At 32.0% G+C, this 12,725-nt stretch overlaps 1 protein-coding gene across 1 annotated transcript; it reads left to right on the forward strand.

The window, feature by feature from the left end:
• The first annotated feature begins 8,476 nt into the window (after nucleotides 1–8,476).
• Nucleotides 8,477–10,499, forward strand: LOC126701478 (endochitinase EP3-like). The gene is made up of 2 exons (XM_050399596.1): nucleotides 8,477–8,902; nucleotides 9,920–10,499. Exons 1-2 carry the CDS (start codon nucleotides 8,506–8,508, stop codon nucleotides 10,327–10,329), a joined length of 807 nt encoding a protein of 268 aa, XP_050255553.1. The 5' UTR covers nucleotides 8,477–8,505; the 3' UTR covers nucleotides 10,330–10,499.
• Nucleotides 10,500–12,725: the final 2,226 nt, after the last annotated feature.

The following is a 12,725-nucleotide window of genomic DNA, read 5'->3' on the forward strand; positions in this document are numbered from 1 at the left end:
AAATTTTAAATTCTATTTTAAAAAGATCCTATGGCCAAACATCGAAGATAGGTTGGGAGATAGTGAAAGTTTTGGTATATTTTAATGTCTTTTGCTTTAGGAAAAGGTCATGCATAATTATAAGTCTGTAATTCAATTGATTAGAATTTGAAAATTTCTTGTTTAACTATAAGTGTGCAATTTGGAACAGGTCATGGATTGGTGAAATAAAATAATTTATTTCCTCCATTGGTTTAATATTCACAACCCTTTGAAAGGTCATGCCAAAAATACAAGAAACGAAAAAACAAAATAGTAATAATATTCAAGGGCACTAAAATAAGCACACAAAAGTTCCCAAATCACAAAAGGAAAAGGCAAAAATAGCCCATATATATATATATATATATATAACTCACAATCACATATGCTTTCATCCTTAAAAAAAAAAATCAACCAAAATATAAAGTGGATAGAATTAGATAGTTTGTTTTTGAAAATGACTCGGTGAAAGGAAATTGAAAGGTCATGCCAAAAAAACGTAAAATAAAAATTGTTTTCAAAGGCCTATTTGGTTGGTTAGTTCTAACCAACATTTTCACATTTTAAACAACCTTTCACACATTTTAACACACTTTTTTACTCACACGTATATCAAAAACACTAAAACTAGCCAACCAAACAGACCCAAAATGCAAAGGAAATTGAAAATAGATACTGGCTCATGCAGTTTCTAGTTAATTTTAAGGCCCAATGAAAACATGGAAAAAACAGTTTGAAAGGTCACACTTTAATGAACCTGCGCTTTGTTCGAACCACATTGCCAACATAATTAACATAGGTTTCTATGCTTTTCTCTCTCTCTCTCTCTTTTTTTTTCCTCATACAAGAGGGGCTTCTTTTTCACATTTTAGGAACCATGGCTCTCTCTCTCTCTCTCTCTCCAAATTTAACTAACTTTTGTGTGATTGAATACATCTAGTTGACCTTCATCATTTAGCCACTTGCCTCCATGTACTTAAAGCCTATATTAATATTGGTTTGTCGAAATTATTATTTTGGTCCTTATATTTTGAAGTCATTTTTAATTTGGTCTTCAGTTTTTCCCAGCAAATAATTTGGTCATTATTATTTTTAACTTGCAATCAAGTTATTTTTAACTAAGATGATGACATAGAGTCTTAGAAATTAACTTAACAACAAGTTAAAAATTACAGGAACTCAATTGACTGTTGGGAAAAAGTGAGGAATAAATTGAGAGGGATCCCAAAATATAGGGACAAAAATGGTATTTTTTCGCCTTTTGTTGGAAATTTATTGGGGCACTTACATGGTAGTAGCTCATTGGGCCATGGTGTTGAATATCAAAATAAGAGGTTGCCACTAGTGGCTGTAGCTAGGAAATGAGGAAGTGGGTGATGGGATTATGCTTGGAACCTAACTAAATGGTTAGAAAATGTAAAGATTGGTGGCTATCATCACCATATTTAAATGGCTCATAAGCTGAAATTTCATGCTTTCCTTTCCTTTCTTTCTTTATAATTACATGTTTTTTGAGCATATTCTATGCTGTGAGTTTTGGTGTTCATCTGCTGGTCCGTTAACCCTAAATGCCAATAAACATGTACTTGTGTTTGAAAATTTTAAGTCTTTTATTGATGCTTGCAAGTTATTTGAGATAAATCTTCTGGCAACTAGTGTTAGCTTGAAGTGATTATCTAATTTCATAGATAAGCGCCTGGGTAGGGGTGTTCATGATGCGGTGCAGTGCGGTTTTTGGTCATTTTTAGCAACGTACTTTGCGATACTATTTAGCCAAAACATTAACTGCACCCACCTTATTTTTGCGGTTATATGTGCGGTGCGATGTGGTATTGTAATACCTAGAAAAAAAAAAAAAAGATTTAAAAGGAGGGGTATTTAGTGATTTTTTGTGGAGCCAATTTTATAATTTATACTTATAAGGGAGTTTTTAGAAAATAAGGTTGAAACCCTAACTATATATAAGCTTATTAAGTTTTGAGAGAGGTGACTACCCAAATTACTCAAGTAGAGAAAGCTTGACTGCACAATAGAGGTAAGAGCCTAAGAATCTCTTCTTGTCAAATCTAAGTTTTATTTAAAATTAAAGTATTTTTTTTATATGAGTATTCTGGCCAATAGTGATACTATTTAAATATTCAAGAGTTATAATTATGCAAACGTATAAAAGTTTAGATTTCTTTTTTTGTAAATTGGACGTACTTGCAGATTTTTCTACCTCGGTATTGTGATTTTGTTTCCTATGCCCACTGTTGTGTCATGCGTGTAAGTGTAGATAGAAGTTGCACAAGGTGAGGCATGGTGAATCCAGTTTTGCACAAGTTTCTAGAGTCCTTGCACCGAATTTTGGATTTGGTGAATAGGAAAAATCATGGTGTGGACTTGAAGTTTTTGACCCAAAAAAAAAAAAAAAAAAAAAAAAAAGAAAAGAAAAGAGAGAGAACACATGTATAGAAGATAGATCTAGGTGTCCTTTTCAAATTGACTTTTGACCATTTATGGCTATGGGTATAGCATATTATATAGGCTTTATTCCTAGGGAATTATTACAGTATGAAGTAAATGAAATATATGTTATGAATATGTAGAATTTTTGGTGTGAGATAACAGTAGACAGTTGATGGATATTTTAGTAGTTTCCCTTTTGGCTGGGATCTTTTATAATTTTTCTTAAATTATTTAATTTTTGAGTAAATGGTGCTTGTAAATTGTTTAGGTGATATCTAAGGATTTTAGAGAAAGTGTTAGGGAGAAGTTTTTTTTTGTAGTGACCTAGTTTAGATAAGTAACCTTATCCTAATTGGTTTTATTATGCGTATTTTAACTACTGAAAATTGTTTACAGATGTTACAATTTTATTTCTATTGTATCAATGATTTCAAGTAAAGAATTATCACAAATATATCTGATTACTGAATATATGATGTATCTTATTTAATTGTTTTTAGCTATATTGATTCAAAGTAAAGAATAAGGAATTTTCACAAATACATATGAGCATTGAATATAAGAATTATTTTATTTAATTGTTTTTTTTTTCCTATATTGATTTAAAGTAAGAATATAGAAATATCACAAATATATTTGAATATTGAATATATGATTATATATATACGTATTTGAATAAGATATATTTTTGTTAGAAACTATGATTTCATATATCTGATTATGGACAATTTGACTATGAATTGATTCTGATACCCAAACCAATGGGGGTTATTCATTGGTACTCTGATACCCAAACCAATGGGGGTTATTCATTGGTACTCTGATACCCAGCCAATAGGGGTTATTTATTGGTATTTTGATACCCAAACCAATGTGGGTTATTCATTGGTACTCTGATACCCAAACTAATGGGGGTTATTCATTGGTATTTTGATACCCAGCCAATGTGGGTTATTCATTGATACTCTGATGCCCAGTCATGGGGATATAGCGTGACTATAGTCATAAGATTGTAAAGAATATGAATTACGTTTGAATATCTAACTATTTTGAGTCCTTAAAACTACATATGTGATTTTGGAAATATTTGAGTATTTGGTCTATTTTGAGTCACTAAAACTGCTTATGTGTTTTTGGAACCTATTGTAAGTTATAGCTTTTGATATATTTATAAGATTAAAGTATGTGACCTATGTGCAACTTATTATTTTAAGACTATGAAACTTCTTCAGTTATTTTGATAACACATAGTATATTATAATTTTTGAAAACGCATATTACATCTTATACTTTACAGATCTATTGCTTGATACAACTTTTTAGGAATTTGGTTACTTATTGAGTTGTCAACTCACCCCCTTTTTCCCCTCCAGTTTCAGATTGTGAAGAATACCAAGTTTTGAGAGTTTTGACGTTGTGTTATGAGGAGGAAAAGAAGCTTAGTGATTTTGGGATTGGATGGTCTTCTAATAGTTTTATATTTTTTTTGGACAATTGGCATTATGTACATGAGGTTTGGATTTTGTTCCTATTAAAATATTGGAGATCTATTCATAAAGAAATTGTTGAGGTACTTTGGATTTATTTGATTTTAATTTTTGAGGATAAATTTTAGTTGCTAAGAAAGCCTTGCACACTTGTAGGGTGCTTACTTTATAAGCGTGCAGCGGTTGTCACGTGCCTATCTCTATAGTTGAGTTCAGGGTGTGACAATTTTAATGGTATCAAAGCTTAGGTTATGATCTTGCAGACTCTATACTAGAATTTGATTTGGAATAAAGTTGGTGCACTAGGGATTATGGATTTATCATTGTTTATGAAGGTTATTAGGTCATAGATAGTGTTGTTTTGATGACTTGATGAGAAGTGTAAGGGAGGTTCCATCATATGATGATTTGTTAGGTCATATTTGAAGGATTTGATATTATGTCTATGTGGTTATGCATACGGGGCTTATAAATACAAAAAAGGAGGATTTTAATTGATATACTTCTATGATCTTATACTAGTATTAAGTGGGTGTATTTTATTCTTGAAAAATTTGTAATTGATTAGATTGGTTATTAAAACATCTTCTTCTTATTAAAAGGAAAAGTGAGTGAGAAAAGAACAAGCAAAGGAAATATTACGGTTGTTTTGTGACTGATCTTTTGGAAACTCATTTGATAGCTTTGCCTAATATAGTCGACCTACCTAAGGTTAGTTTGATCTGTAGGAGATTCTCATAGGTTTAATTATTGAATGATAGTTTACTATATGCCCTATTCAAAATTTGGAGCACTTTTAGGGAATTGGAAATTGCAGAACTCTATTTAGGGGTTAAGTTTTGATGTTAGAGCTATGCTTCCTTGATTTTAGTTTATATGGAGTTAGGAAATTAATAGAAAGTTCATAGTGTGAAGGGAAAATTAAATTGTGGTTGTTGTAGTTCACATTATATAATATGTTATTATATAAATTCTGAGGGTGTTTAAAAAATTCAGCAATATATCGATGGACTTCTTTGGATTCTAATGTTAAGGACCGACCTTCTTTTGGATCATTGTTCTTGTTAGCGTTGACCTACATGGGTTACCATAGCCTAACTTATGTGTGAGGTAGTCCCTAAATGTTTTTGAGACATGTTTTGTTACTTAGAAGTTTGAGGTCCTAATTTGTCTTTCTATGGACTTGGAGGATTGTTTAATATCCTAGGGAATAAGTTTTGATGCCAAAAATGTAATTCTTTGAATTTAACTGATAAGAGTTAATGGATTGGCTCAATAGAAAATGAGGTGGATAGAACACAAGTACATGGTAGTATTGAATTGGACTAGTGATCCATATTTTTGATTGGATATTGAAGGAGTTGGGATGGCAAGAGAGTTTATTTTGAAAGGCTATTACAAGTTGAATTATAGTTCATTGAGGTACCTTTGTTTTATATCGACAAGTGGTTAATAATATAAAGTTGCATTGTACTCTAAGTTCTAGACTGCTGGGAAATAGTATTTGCTAGTAAAAAAAAGGGGGGGGGGGGTTTGAGATACTTCATGGACTATTCCCTTCTAGCCGATGTATACTTAGAGACTTGTTTTCATAATAGGCAATGTAATTATAAAGAACCCATCTCTTCAATGAGTTCCAGCCCAAGTATCATCTAGAGGTTAAAGGTGAATAAATATTACTTATTTGTGAAGATAATTTATGATTAAGATAGGCGTTCGATGATAGACCCTTATATCAATGCTCAATAGACTATTTATGGAGATTTTGAAATTTCTTTTTCTTACAATACTTGAGGAAGAAAAGATATAGTGATATATGAATATGTTGTAAATTAGTTTTGAACTTAGGAAGGATTGGAACTTTGGATGCACTACTTAATTTTGAGGTATAGAATTAAATGGATGTTAGCATTCAATGGTCTATGGTGAATCTCAAAATTGTGGATTTCCCTTGTTGTAATTTTTGGAGACTAATTAGGCATTGGAATTTTGTTGAAATTAATGATTGATGGAAAATCAGTTATTGGGGTTAATCTAAACGAATGGGCCTTGGAACTTTTGTTCATATTGAAAGGAATTTAAAGAGCTATTTAGACTAGAGATATGTAAATCTTTAAAGAATCTTATATTTTTTCATAATATGGTTGTTCTTAAACTATTGGTAATTGAGTGAGAGATTTTATAGTGGTATTGTATTATGCAGCGGAAGCATAAAACACTACATTTTAGGATTAAAATTGAGCCTTTTACCTTAAAAGGAAAAAAAAAATGGTAGTTGCTAATTTTTTTATATAAGATAGAAATTCTACTCTAACATAATCTAAGTGTATATGTGTGTGATGTATGTGAATTTTATTAATATAAGCTCTTTTTAACTTTTTGTTATGTTTGTGTAGTACATGGCTAAATTTTAGGATTGATTTTAGGATTAAATACAACTTGATAACTGTCATAAATAAAAGAACAACAACACAACACCACTAAAAAGAAAAAAAAAAAACGTACCACTGCACACCCTTGGTGCGATGGTCACTCCACAAGTATAAATGCTTGTGGGGTGTGGGGGGTAAAGGCCGAGGTTCAAGTCTCCAGGAGGGAGCTTCACACACATATACACTTAGATTAGGTTAGAGTAGAATTTTATCTTGTTAAAAAAAAAAAAAAAAAAAAAAAAAAACGTGGATGCACATCTAGACCCTTTCCTTAACAAAAAAAAAAAAAAAAAAAACAAAAAACAAAAAAATCAATAAAAAAAAAAAATGACTCTTTTACTGTAAAAGAAAAAAAAAATGGTAGTTTCAAGTATTTATTATGAGATGTGTGCTCTGATTTAATTGGTGGGTCATTTATTTTCCTACCCTTTTTTTTTTTCTTTTTTCTTTTGCTTTTTCTTTACTCATTTGTTGGACCAGATTCTGATTTGTTTGTGTGTTTAGATCCAAGTAGCATAGGCATTAGTTTACTGTTAAAAGTATGATTCTGCTGAACGTTTTTTCCAATTTTTGCCACTTTCATCACACACCTAGGTTTTCTTTTCATGATTGGAAAATGTAGTAATCTCAAATTATAATAAACCCAAATGATTAGTTTTTACCAAAAAATTAAAAGAGTTTCTGAGTACTCGCTCACGTGCATGCCCAAGGCTAGTTAATTATTATGCTACATGTCTTTATTTGATGAGTTTTTTTAGGCCATGTGTCCCACGTTTGCAAGGATCAAATAACCTCTTTGTAACTCACTGAGGTTTCCACATTCTAATTCCAACGTTTTTCTTGGATAATTATATCATGTCATTGCTCCTGTTAGCCTTCTCGTGCTAGTTACGTGCCTTCAGGTCAATTTAAAATAACTACTAATTATGTGTGCCAATGATTTGGGCTTTTCCCTTATGATACAGTGCTTTTGGGCCTCACTTGGATTTAGGCCCTTCCTTGTTACCCCTTTTTTCTGGCCCAATAACTTGAATATGAAAATGCTAAACTAAAATTTAAATAATATAAAAGAAAAAAAGAAAAGAAAAGAGAGCATCTAAAAGATGCAGAATGATCATAATTCAGAAAAGAGAAAGGAAATGGGGTGGGATCTGATCATGAGCGGGAACGCAATCCACAACCAAAAGAAAAAATTGTATGCTGCTATTAATCCAAATAAATTTCTGTTTTCGTTGTTAGAAATTTCTTTTATTATTATTTTCTCCTGCATGCCTACCCATGAATTTTTTTTTTTTTTTTCATTCTTAAAATTTTTGGAAATGAAAAATAGAAGCAGTTGTCAAAAAAATTACGTCTTTTGGTTGAAAATTGGAAGAGGATGAGCTTAGAAAAGGAAAAATAAAAATTTGTGACATGACCACTTCAAGAAGCTCAAGAAGAGTCTCAAAGTACATATGCAACTATTTCAAAGATGCTTATGATTTGAGAACAAATCTTTTTTTTTTCATTGTCTAGTTGCTTTGTTTACCATTTTTTTTATTTTTTCATCCACTTGCACATACACAATATAATTTTTTTGCTAAAAATATGTGTTACTTTTTTGTTTTATTTAATGAAGACGTAATTATAAATTTATAGTAACTTCATTTTACATCATTTTATTCTTCTTCTCAACCAAATAAATAAATTTTCTATCTCTCCACTTTTTCATCTTTCCAATTAAACATGAATGTGAAAAAACTAAATTTATTCTATTAAATTTGTTGTAAAAATGTTGTGAACACAAAATTTCTTCTTCAATAAACCTCAGGCCAAAGCAGTCTAATTTATTTGCCCAAAATTTTAAGATGGCTGGCTGGCACTGGTGTTTGGCCCATTATTAACGCGTTATCTTATTGACGGTATATAAGAAGAAAAACTAGCTATGCTTTCGACAAGTCAATGTCGACAAAGACCTTGACCTTAAACTCACACGCCTTTTACTTTTCTAGAAGATCAAAGAAATTTCTTCATGAAAGAAATAGATATTTCTCACCTTATGTTGCATTATAAATACCTATCACAACCTAATGCTTCATCTCACACATTTTATATATTCCTCAAACCTCATTAAGAAAATGGTTGCTCTTTGCTTACAAAAGGGTCTGCTAACTCTCGTTATAGTTGGAATCCTAGCAGCAAATGTGAAGGGTGCTTGTAATTGTGCTGCAAACGAATGTTGCAGCCAATATGACTTTTGTGGCACTACTGCTGAATACTGTGGCGAGGGGTGCAAATCAGGACCTTGTACAACAACTACCAATGATGTTTCAGTCCCTGATATTGTGACTGAAAGCTTTTTCAATGGGATACTTAACCAGGCCCAAGGAGATTGCCCTGGAAAGAGTTTTTACACAAGAGCAGCATTTCTTGATGCTCTTAATTCTTATAATCAATTTGCCAAGTCTGGCTCTAGTGATGATGGTAAACGTGAGATTGCAGCTTTCTTTGCCCATGTCACACATGAGACTGGAAGTAAGTTCTTGATCCCCTCTCTAACTTTGTTATTATACAATTATATAGAAACATATATAATACTAATAAGCAATTATGGTTGTAGCCTATTCTATAGATAATAATTCCTCCTATTAATTTATTTTGTTACAGACTATAAATGATATATTCTATCAGAAAAATAAGACAATAAATGTTATATATATGTTGTTTAATTAATGCGATTTATCAAATTACAATTTAGTTTAATAAGCCTCAACAGAGAATAAAAAGGCAGCATTGGTTTTCCGAAGCTTGAAAATGAAAATAATTAAGATGAAGATACAATTTTTTTTTTTTTTTTTTTTGGGAGCTTTACTTTATATTATGTAGAACCGTATTTTTACCATAATTAATAAACATTTTAAGCAAAATAAGGCAATAAAAATAAATTATCTTAAACAAACAATAGCTTTATAACAGATATTTATATAGTTTTCACAATAGAATGGTATGTACGTATGACTATACATATAAAATCATAGACATGCATATTTGTGCGTTGTAGTCATGTATTTAAGTTACAATTATATTTTTTTTTTCTCAAAAAAAAAAAAGTAACAATTATATAATAATAGTGCGATTAGATGGCTTTTATTGATTTTTTATTTTCTGAAGGTAATATAAATAATTTCATCAAAAAGAAATTAAAGTAAATAAAAATGAGGAAATTTATAAGTTTGACTTAAAAATATAGCTAAAAAAAAAGAAAGATTTGACTTACCTCCAGTATTTTTTAAATTAGAATTTCATTTTATTTTAATGAGAAACTGTCATATCATCCACCAATTAAATAAAATATAAAGATTAAAACTCACTACCACTTATTATTGTATATTTAAAATAAATAGACATCTCTACTTTAAAAAGTACTGGAAGTAAACCAAATCCAAAAAAGAAAACCCAAATTTTTTACCTTTTTGGACTTTCCAAAGGCAAACATATTATTTGCAAGGACTTATCCCTGAGAGTTGAAGCAAAATGTTGTTGTTTGGACAGGTTTATGCTATATAGAAGAAAGAGATGTTCCAACAACGGAAAACTATTGTGACACAACCAGGACTGACTATCCATGTAATCCTAGCAAACGATACTATGGTCGTGGACCACTTCAACTAACCTGGAATTACAATTATGGAGCAGCTGGAAATGCAAATCAGTTTGATGGGCTAGGCTCTCCTGAAACTGTTGCCAATGATGCGAATATCTCATTTAAGACTGCCTTATGGTATTGGATGACCAATGTTCACCAATCTGTAAGCCAAGGTTTTGGAGCAACAATTCGAGCTATTAATGGTCCTGTTGAATGTGATGGTAAAGAACCTGGTAAAGTTCAGTCTCGAATCCAGTATTACCAACAGTACTGTACTCAATTTGGTGTTGCACCTGGTGATAATCTTTCTTGCTAGGATATTTTTACTAACACTTTTTATTTTTCACCATGTTACAATTTTATTTCTTTAATTGTAACTGAATATTAGATCTTATGTATGAAATAAATGAAAATAATAAAGAGTTAGTTGGGTGCCAACTCTCTGATAATAAAATTTTTTGTTCTCACATGAGAACTTTGAATCAATCTTGCCTAGTCCAAGAGAAGAAGTATAAGGAGTGAAAGAAATTTATTTTTTCTATTATGTAGTCATTGGACCCTTCAATGGAATTCTTACATAGAAGGGTATCTTAATTTTCTTGCACTACTTTCCTAAAACAAAAAACAAAAAAAAAAAATTCTTGCACTACAACAAGACCATTTCTTTTGATGGTTTGGAAGAATGTTCTAAGATGTTTCCAATGTTTGTCTAGGGATTCTGAGAAAATGAGTACATCATCAATATACACTATGGTATGACTGGAGAATGGATTGAAGATCTCATTCATGATGTTTTGGAATTCAGAAGGTGCATTCTTAAGACCAAAGGGCATTACATTCCATTTGTAATGGCCAAAGGGTGTGGTAAAGGCTGTCTTGTACCTATCAGACTCTCTAATTTGTATCTGCCAAAAACCACTCTTCATGTCAAACTTACTGAAAACCACTGCTTTACTGAGCCTATTAACTAAGTCTTTCTTATCCATTCTAAGACTTTGTTAAGGGGCTTGTAATTGATGACAAGCCTAGGGATACCTCTTTCTATCTCAGCGTTTTTCTGGACATAAAAGGCTGGACAAGACCATGGTGATCTAGAGTTTCTAATAATCCCTTTCTTAAGAAGATCCTCTATTTCTGCCTTGCAAGTATCCATGAGTTCTTGGCTCATTTGGATAGGTCTGGCTTTGGTAGGGATGTTCTTTTCATGGAAATCTTTGACATAAGGTAGAACAACTTCGTGCTGTTTCCTATGCCAAAAGGCTGTGGGAAGATCAGAGCAGACTTCTTGCTTAAGTTTTTCTTCAAACTTTCTAATGTCTGTTTGGTAACTCTTGCAAGCTAAATGCTCATCAATTCTTTTGTAGCTTAGTTCATTACCAAGGTACCTAAGGTGTTAGGTTTTGGCTTTGATAAGGTTAAGGGTCTTGGAGATAGAAACCTCTTGGAGACTTTTGATGTCTTTAGGTTCTGGGTTCCTAAGAAACTTAAACTTGACTGGTTTGGCCAAAATGATGGGTAGTGATTCCTTCACTATCTGTGACAAAAGGATATAACAGACACATGAATGGGTTTCCTAAGATGACCCTATCTGTCATATTTTTGACAAGAACAAAGGTGGTTTTAAAACACGCATTAACTTGGCATACATGTGCTTTTGGGATTTTGAATTCAATCTGCATTTTTCCTCCACTTGCGGAAATTAACCTTTCTTTGGTTTTCCGGAAGTATTTAGAGGGAATAATTCCTTCTTGAATGCAGTTGAGGTCAGCACCTGAATCTATTAAGGCAACTACCTCAAATTGAAAATCCTTGCTAATGACAATCCTGACTTTGGAATGCCATTTCTGAAAGCTAATTCTACTTATGGTTTGCAAGAACGATCCATTGGATGGTTCTGGTTCCATATCTGCAGTAGGGTTAACTGTATCATCTATTTCTTCATCAGAAGGGTTCTGTAATGAGGTTCCTTCCTCATTGCCTTGGTGAGAAGTATATTCTAGATGCTTGACTCTTTGGTCCATGAGACTGTGATCAACCCTAAGGATAACTAATTCTTGCCTAAGGTTTCTCACTTCGGATTTGGTATCCTTAATCTCTTTCTGGAGATCTTGGACAGTTATCTCTATCTTAGATTTGGTAAACCTATTGTAGATTTTCTCCAAATCAACTTTGGGTTCCTGAAACCTAGGTTTGGATGTACTGGCTTCCTTAACTAGGGTTTTGTGGAACTCACTAAGCCTCTAAGCTTTCTCTTCTGGGTCCTTGATCTGTTCTATGAGATCTATGAGCAGCTCTTCTTGCTTAGAAAGGACAATGATAGTGCTGTTTCTACAACATTTATTTGTGCAAATTATAGCTTCATCTGGACTACTAGAGGTGCTGGACGGAATTCTAGGAGAGGATGAAGATTGGTAAATCTGACAGATTTCTCTGTTAATAGAACTATTGGGGGACTCACTTTCTGGGTGGCCAAGTTCTAAAGTCTTGGAGATATCTTTACTGATTAGGGAATTGGTGGGGGATTTTCCGGGACATTCTTTCTTGAGATGTCCTTTCTTTCCATATTTAAAACATTTCCCTTTTGCTTTTGGTTTGAGGTTCACTATGGAGTTGGGGTTTCCTTTTTTATAGAAATCATTGTTCTTGAACTTCTGCTTTCTATATTGTTTGGAAACTGTTTTCTTTCTATGGAAATCTTTAAAGGCTTCTTTG

The sequence above is a fragment of the Quercus robur genome, chromosome 10 (genome assembly GCF_932294415.1).
Source record: "Quercus robur chromosome 10, dhQueRobu3.1, whole genome shotgun sequence".
NCBI classification, from domain to species: Eukaryota; Viridiplantae; Streptophyta; class Magnoliopsida; order Fagales; family Fagaceae; genus Quercus; species Quercus robur.